The sequence below is a fragment of the Bactrocera latifrons genome, unplaced genomic scaffold (genome assembly GCF_001853355.1).
Source record: "Bactrocera latifrons isolate USDA-ARS-PBARC rearing strain unplaced genomic scaffold, ASM185335v1 scaffold_16, whole genome shotgun sequence".
Lineage (NCBI taxonomy): Eukaryota > Metazoa > Arthropoda > Insecta > Diptera > Tephritidae > Bactrocera > Bactrocera latifrons.
The window spans coordinates 527716-536306 of record NW_017535074.1 but is presented as its reverse complement, the minus strand read 5'-3'; the positions used below and the strand labels follow the sequence as shown (position 1 = coordinate 536306).

General features: G+C 39.9%; 1 protein-coding gene across 1 annotated transcript; it reads right to left on the bottom strand.

Moving 5' to 3' along the window:
- Nucleotides 1-343: 343 nt before the first annotated feature.
- LOC108966368 lies at nt 344-8546 on the bottom strand. Its single transcript, XM_018929219.1, has 7 exons — nt 8479-8546; nt 5445-6069; nt 4998-5379; nt 3509-3787; nt 2550-3022; nt 751-909; nt 344-524 (listed from the first exon to the last, which is right to left on the bottom strand). Exons 1-7 carry the CDS (start codon nt 8543-8545, stop codon nt 344-346), a joined length of 2166 nt encoding a protein of 721 aa, XP_018784764.1. The 5' UTR covers nt 8546.
- Between the last annotated feature and the right edge of the window lie 45 nt (nt 8547-8591).

Sequence of the window (8591 nt, the reverse complement as noted above, 5' to 3'; positions counted from 1 at the left end):
TAATTTTTATTTTTTTTTTTTTAATTATTAACATGTAAGTTCGCGGAATGAGCTCACGAACACAGTTTTCAATGAAAAATTGATAGCTGTCAACAATTGCTGTCAATTTTATTGGAGACTTTTGATTCGTACATAAAGCTGATGCTCGGAAAGGTGTGGTTTTAAAGAAAAAAAAAACAACCGCCAATACAACTTAGAACATGTAGAATATATATTTCTGTTAACAATTAAATGCAAATATATCTATTTTTGTAAAAATAACTCGAAAACCAAAGTATATCAATAACATGTTGTGTCATTGAGTACTTTCCTCTTTCTTCTTGGACTCCCTCCAATAAAATAATTAATCCATGGCGAGCACCACGCAACCAGACAACGGCCACGGCAACTCCGGCATATCCTTGAAGCTTCTGCGCGTTTTCATGCAAAACGTTTCCACCTTAGTCAGCGTGCACTTCTTCATGGTCGAGACGCCGCCAACAATAACAATTCGGTCATTAAGTGCGGCAATATCATGGCCATGTCTAAAGTTAAGGAAATGCGGATAGTAATGAATGAAGTGACTGTTGCATAATAAAAAAGACTTAAGTACAAAAGTTAGTAAGTGTTTCGTAAAAACGCAAGTAAAAACGAAGTAAAAGTCTGCTTTTATAACTAATTGTTTTTTAATGACCAACTTACGCTGCTCACAGCTTATAACCGCGGTTACTATGTACTATTAAAGCCGCTCATTAGTTATATTTTACGTACCTGGCCCATTTAATATCGCCATAATGATGCCAATGACCTTCGCCAAAGTCGTAATGGTCAACGGAGGATAACGATGTGAGTATATTATTAGAATCAAATCCTATGCCACCAACAAGGTACAGTTCGTTGTCCGAAGGTCTGCAGAATTTGCCAAATAATCTAAAATAATTCAAAAAATATTCAGAAAGGAGTTATCAATAGACTTTGAAGTCAAAAATTTGAACTAGGGTCATTGCGTTTTTATCTGCGGTCTTCTTATATCAGTTTCTTATCAATACATTGGCGCTTATACCTACGCTCGACATTCGAACGATCTTCTTTCTTTATTGGGAATGGGAAAAATTTTCAAAAATGTTTAGTTGTTTCCCTTGGATAAGAATACATTTCAATTTTCTTCGGGAGCCAATTGGTTCTCTCTATCGCGACTGTATTGAGAAGAATGGGTACATAACTTGATTTCGGAATAATAAGCGGAAGTATTCAACTCTTCGACTTCCTTTTGAACAAGTTTTAGATCGCTTCAAAAGATTTTAAAATATTATTGGAGGTCTAAATATTTTATTTGTACGTAAATTTCATTGCTTTCGGATAATTAGTTCTTGAGATAACATCTGATCAAATTTGACCCGGACTGACAACATATTCACGTATTTAAAACAAATGTTTATTATTAATTTAGGAAATTTTGTTTGTTTTCTTTAGTTTCTGTTAATTTTTGGAGCCCCATTTGCTTGATTTTTAGTTTAGACGTCATATTCATAAACCCACGTTACCATGACCAATTTAAGAAAAAACAAGGAAGAATGAGTTAAGTTCCGATATAACCGAACATTTTTTAATGTTGCAACTGGCAAGGATTGAGGCCAGGGAAGTACTTCCAGGCACATAAGGCTTGTTAGTTACATGGAGTCTAGGGCGAATTTTACTCTCTGAATTTTATTAAGATAACTCACATATTGGCCGATAATAGCGCATATATCGCCAACCGGAAGTTCGAAAACCTTTATATTAGGTATATAGAGGCTAAGGGTAGAATAGATGCGATTCAATCCACAAACATACTTCTATCAGGAAAAAATGTTCACAGATTTTTTCAGTAAAAAGCCAATTAAAAGCACTGGGTCTACATATTCAGTACCTAGGGGCTTGAACAGTACTTTTGATATTTTAATTGCTTCCCGATTTGCATATTGAAAGGTGAAAGAATCAAATGGAATTTAGAATTGTGTTATATGGGAAGCAGGCGTGGTCATAACCCAATTTCCGTCATCTTCACACTGTAACATAGGAATGTCAGAGGAATGCTATATGCTGAATTCAGTTGAAATCTGTCGAGCAGAACTCGAAATATGTGATTTCTCCTAAAAGTTGGCAGTGTCACGTTCATCGTCCAAGTTTGACCACGCCTCCTCTAGAGCCTTCTCATGGCTTGTACTAGTTGTAGTTTCGTAAGCCTCTTAGATTGATAATGAACTGTTAGTCTAAAGACACCCAGGGCTGTGTTGAGCATATCTTTCATGAATATTTAGATGTGAGTTACATTTCTTGTCGAATCCTTTTCTTGCTTCAACTATCCTACTCTGTATAACTTGTTGTCTTCAATCTTTAAACAATCTAATATGATGGAAATGTTGCGAAGATCAACAATTCCTGCTCTGAACAAATGTTTGCAATGAATGCGTTCCGTTCTATGACTCCCACCAACCTCACATCAAAGTTAATCTAGCGCAAATGCCACTCAATATTCGCAGAAATCTACAAGAGTATTTTGTCGTAAAATCGAAATTTAAGCCGCTTACCGGGGTATTCGCAAACGCTGCTTCGCTTTAATCCAACGTCCACTCTCCAAGCTTCTACCCATCCGTCCAATAGTGGGTTGAGCACTAGCAACATCGACAGCATCACCATTCACATCATTGACTTTAGCCATTGGCACATCCGAAACGTATTCGTCGCTGTAAGCACACTTCAAACTGTAATACTCCATCGTATCGGTGATTACATCCACGACTGCACTTTTTGTTGCCTCGACAGCAAAACTGTCACCACTACCATTGTCATCTCTGGCAACGCCATCATCAGCGGCACCATCCATCGCAGCACCCCTGCCACCTTGAGTATTACCATCGACGGTCGGCATTGAAGTAGCGACGAAGCCATCATAGTTGTCGGATGCTCTCGTTTTGGTTTCGATTATGCCGCCAGCTATCCAAATCTCGTTATTCACCATAGCAGCCATCAAGCCGTAGCGACCCACATGCAAAGGGGCTTTCTAAAATCCATAAATGACAGGCAATGTAGTTAAACAGTCATAAAGCAGTGTACATATGTGTTTGTTTGTGTAGGTGTATGTTTTGTGAGAGGAAGAGCGGGCCGGATATGAGCAACCACTTGCGAATTTGTGGAGATTAAGAGTCCCTATGTATTATAGTTGTATTTTAATTAAATTATTGAGGTTATTTGTCATGACAATTGATGCGTACATAAATGCGAAAATAAATTGATTTTTTTTAATATTTAGTTAATATTTTTTTTTAATTTCTGTATTGTGAAGAAAAATAGAGGTATAATTGCGTCATGCCACAACATAGGCAGAACGAACTGTCAAAATTCTGTAGCATAAGTAAATAGAGCTTTCACTATGTGGCTTATGATGTCACTAAATATCGAATTTTTCTGTGGAACCCGAAGCAAAATAGTAACAGAAAGTATTTATTTCCTTATTCGTCCAAAAAATGGACCTCGTTAAATTATTTACCTTCTTCCATGTTTTGCGCAGAACATTGTAATACCACACTGTGCGCAAAGCCGTGCCATTCACTCCTTCGCCGCCAATCACGAAGAAACCGTTAACTGCTTTGACATTCCTTTGATTGTGCTGTTCTCTTATGCCCTTGCAATGCTCGCACGCCACCTCGCCACCACAATACTCATCAGACACAATCGCCGCAAAGTCGCGTCGCAACTCTGGTAAATTACTCTCGAATGTCCACTTCAGAGTCAACGGATCGAAGCTCCAGACTGATTTTTCGAATATCTATAAAATTATAAAGATTTTTAATTCGTCAATGTCTATATATGTATGTCCACTATACATATGTATGTATGATGTAGAAATTCCAAGCCTTTAAGAACCTTTATCATGGGCGAACTCTAAGATCATTCGATAAACATACAGGGTTTTGTCCGGAATGTAATAGGACTGAGTCGATTACAAAAATTTATTGAACCAATTGTAACAATTCTTAAAAACTTTCAAAATAGGCTCCTTCTGCGTCGATACAGAGGTGCCAACGCGATTTCCAAGCATTCTCCGGAATAACCTTGAGAGCCGAGACGCATACTGTTTGGATCCCCTCTGTCGTCTCAAAATGCGTGCCTTTCATCGACCATTTTAGACAAGGAAACAATAATAGTCCGGGCCCACATTTGGGCTGTAGGGCGGCTGTGGAAGCGTTGGGATGCCGACCTTGGATAGGAAGCTGTTCACAAAAAAAGCGGTGTGAGCCGGAGCGTTGTCGTGATGCAATTTCCAATCGACTGCGTTGTCCTGTCGAACCCGATTTACTCTTCGATTGAGTCTCTTGAGGACTTTCACGAATTAACGTTGGACGATGCCTTTGATGTTAGAAAAGACAATTAGCATTGTTTTCACTTTGGATATGGTCCATTTTTGGGCGAGGCCATCGAAACTTCTTACTTCCTACTAAAGCAACATCTGGGTAAGCCTATTTGATCATATCAAACGTCTATGTGGCAGATTTACCGAGTTTCATACAGAATTTAATCACGAACGCTGCACTTATTTATTATTGCTTGGACCACTTACAGAAACACGTCGCGAGGAAATGTTTGCTCTGACTCTCCAGGTGCTCGGAGACAACTGACCAGCCATTCGTTCGTTAGCTAGTAACGCCCTCTAAAGAATCCAGTCGGTGCGCGCACGAACCGAAGTACGATCGCGGCGAACAAACCCTGTAGAAAGTGTTTTCGACCAACTCTGAATTTTGTTATTTGTTCTTTGTTTTCATAAATAATCAAATGTGGTATACTTTAAAGACGGAAGTTATCAGAAAAATCGAAAGCGGGTTCCGCCTATCGTTAAGTCCATATTTTTTTGAAAGCTAACGGAACATTGAATTAAGGAGTATCAGATACGGACACTTTATACACCGCAAACCCACTTCTCAATTCCCACAAATTCCACCGAGATATAAAAATATTCATATAGAATGTTCGCAACTCACCGACTTCTTAGTGCAACCTAGCGCCGTCTTAGTGCCACCTATAATATAGATGAGTCCGTTGCAAACAACAGCTGCGTGATGATGACGTGAACCGAAGGGCAGATAACACAAATGTTTCCACTGCAAAGCGCCAGCATCGTAGTACAACACACGATCGCCAAAATTATCCAGCTGATTGAGCTGCGGATTAAGACCGCCGCAAGCGCTGCAACCGCCCATGCCATTATGGTAATGTAACGGGTCCAAAATATCAGCATCGCTGCCACCCAACGCCTGTATTCGCTTGCGTTGCTGTTGTTGCAACGCCATAACTTTATCATGCTGACAATGCTGACAGTACGGATCAATGCCACCAAATATGAGAAGCTTGCGACCCTTGATGCTTTAAAATAGTAAAATAATATGGCTGTGTAAAACATCAATACTTCGGAACTTCATGGAACTTACGCTTTAAACTCCACTTCCTCGACTGTGGGTAAACCAAACTGTGGTGCTTGCACTATTTGTGTCATATGTTGCTGCCGCTCCTGCTGCCTCATAGGCGACTCGTTGCGACATTCTAGCCGTGGCAGAACTGTCGTCTTCAAGTCACCGCCATTGTTGCAAAGCCTTTGTGAACGCATCGTATGCAAACACGTCGGCTGTGCCATTGTCTTAGGGCCGTCGATAGTGCCATCGGCGATGGTACTGACGCCACGTTGCATGCAACCATCCTCAATACAATGATGAACTTCAATGTTTTGTTCGCAGTCATCATTCAATGTGTGGTGGACGTCATATTTCATCTCATGCAACTCACTCGGAATTGCTTTGTCCTCGTTGGTGTTGTTGTTTGCATTGCTGCATTGATAACTGTACTTAAATGGCTGTGGATCTAGTTCTTGAAATTGTGCATAGCGTTGCGGATATCGATGGCGTTTATGGTGCTGTTGTTCCTGTTGCAGTCTGTAGGGAAACTCATAACAGCTAGACGCGGTGGAGGGCAGCACTTGACTTGTTGTTATTTTGCTGAGGTTTTTCAGACTTGCCGAATTCACCATAGCGGTCATGTGATCGCCAAAACAACGTTGATCTGAAAGGTGTAGAAATATATATGTAGATGAATAGCGGATCTTTGCTGGAAGCTTGCTTTGCTGAGTTTATTCCCATATTTGATAAGTATGTAGCTCAAGTACCTCTGTTGTTCGATAAAAGGAGAGTCGTTCAAGTTCTAAGGAGCTCTAAATTCACGCTAGATTTTATGAAAGTCTTTATCATATAAAAAGTAGACTGTAATTCTGTTATTAGAGTAAGAAGTATATATTTCTTGTTGTTCAATCATTGCTAAAAAATATCGACGGATCTTTGAGATTGATTTTACTCAGTAATCCCGAACTAAATAATTTTAGTTAAATAGATCCACTATCCTGCTTAATCATAGCATTAACTACATAATTGCCATAGTTTCGAGTTTTACAAACCTATATAGTAAGTTTTCCTCCATCACAAATTCTATTTACTATAACTATCCTCGCAAAACTAATACGGCTGTGTAAACTGACGTTGAGCAACAACAAAAGCTCCGTCAGAATTGTCAAAGAACTCTCCAAGCCGTTCGATACCAAACAAGGATGCAGACTCCCTCTTGTGCGACTTATTCAATCTACTCCTGAAGAAAATAACTCGAGCTGCAGAGCTTAATAGAGAAGGAACAATCTTCTATAAGAGTGTAGAAGCTACTCGCATATGCCGATGATATTGATATCATTGTTAGTACTTCTTTCTGCAGACTGGATAAGGAAGCGAGGCAAAATGGTCTGGTAGAAGCGAAATATCTCCTGTCATCAAACAAACAGTCGTCGCACTCGTGACTTTGCTCCCACGTTACTGTTGAGAGTCATAACTTCGAGGTTGTAGATAAAATTGTAACCAACCAGGTGCTACCTCGGACAGTAAGTCTTCTCTCGAATTTGTAAAAGAATGGTTTTGCGGAAGATTTATGGTCCTTTGCGAATTGGCAACGGCCGTAGTCGATGAAACAAGGAGCTGTACGAGATATACGATGCCATTGACATAGTTCAACAAATTAAATTAGGGAAGATTACATGGGAGAGTTGCTGGAACACATTCTAGGCTTCTGACCGGCATTATCTAGAACTCGGCCTAACCTAGATAGGTTCTGCGCTGTTCAAAGGCATGGCGTGACAACCAGCTAACCTAAATCAATTATATATGTATGTAAATGCGTTCTAAAAACGAATGACTATCAGCTGTGACTTGTGAATTTTGTCTCCGCACCACCGTAAACCTTATTTTAGACAGAATCAGCTCCCTGTGGTTTCAAACCACCTCAGAGTAGATTTGCTTGAAGAAAATCAAACTAGAATGAGTATAACAACTTTGACAAAGTATTTTTTGAGACAAAGTGAGCTTTACGTGTATTTTGGGAAAATTACGGGTGATTCAAGTAGAGGTACTCAACTTATGTTCAACATATACGGCCTACCGGCCTCACAAATTCATTATTAGATAATTTTCCACCAAATAGACCACATTCCACCAAATAGACCACATCCAGCACGCAGTGAAGAAAATATAGTAGCCGTAGCCCAGAATGTACATGAAGACCGTGGAGAGTCGATTCGGCGCCGTTCACAGCAACTCGTACGGAAGTATGGAAGAACTTGGGGCATTTCACGTCGAGATGCCCAATAGAAAGCGTATAAAATATGCAAGAGCTGAATCCGCTCGACCTTCCCAAGCGACACCGCTGGCTCTATGGGCGCTTGGACAGTTCTAAGGAGATCGAAAGTTTTCGAGTAAATTTTTGGTCTGCGATGAGGCACGTTTCTGGCTCAATGTGTAGGTAAACAAATAAACTCACCGCATTTGGGACTAAAATCAACCTAAAGAGATTTAAGAGCCACCATATCATCCAGAAAAAAAAAACTTTTTGTTGTTGTTTGTGGGACGGTGGAACCATAAATCCATATTACTTCAAAAATGACGCCGATGTGAACATAACCGCCAATGGCAACCATTATCGCGCCAACATATCCGACTATTTGATACCTAAAATTGAAGTTCGTGATCTCGGCGAGATTTCGTTTCAACAAGACGGCGCCTTACACCTCGCATCAATCAATGGATTCATGAGATGAACACTTCAGTGAGCAGATAATTTCACATTTTAGGCCGGTATATTGGCCACTAAGATCGTGTTAGTCTTTTTCCTGTAAATCCTTAAGTCTATACTGACAATCCCGCTTAGATTCAGACTATAGAGCAAAACAGCATGCGCGTCATTCACCAGTGACCAGTCGAAATGCTCCAACGAGTCATCGAAAATTGGACTCAACGGATGGACGCAGCCGCGGCCAACATTTGAAAGAAATCATCTTCAAAAAATAAATGCCATAGAATGTGCTTTCAAATGATAATAAACATTCATCATTAAATTTGATGTGTCTATGTTTTTTCTTTAAAAGACTACGGTATTTACCTCGAAGAACCGGTTTGCGTTGCCTTAAACTGGTCTCAACTTGTACGCCCTGATCGCGACATTGCATTGTGAAAACGGTGGCCTGGAATGCAGACAAAAGAAAAAGAAAAGCA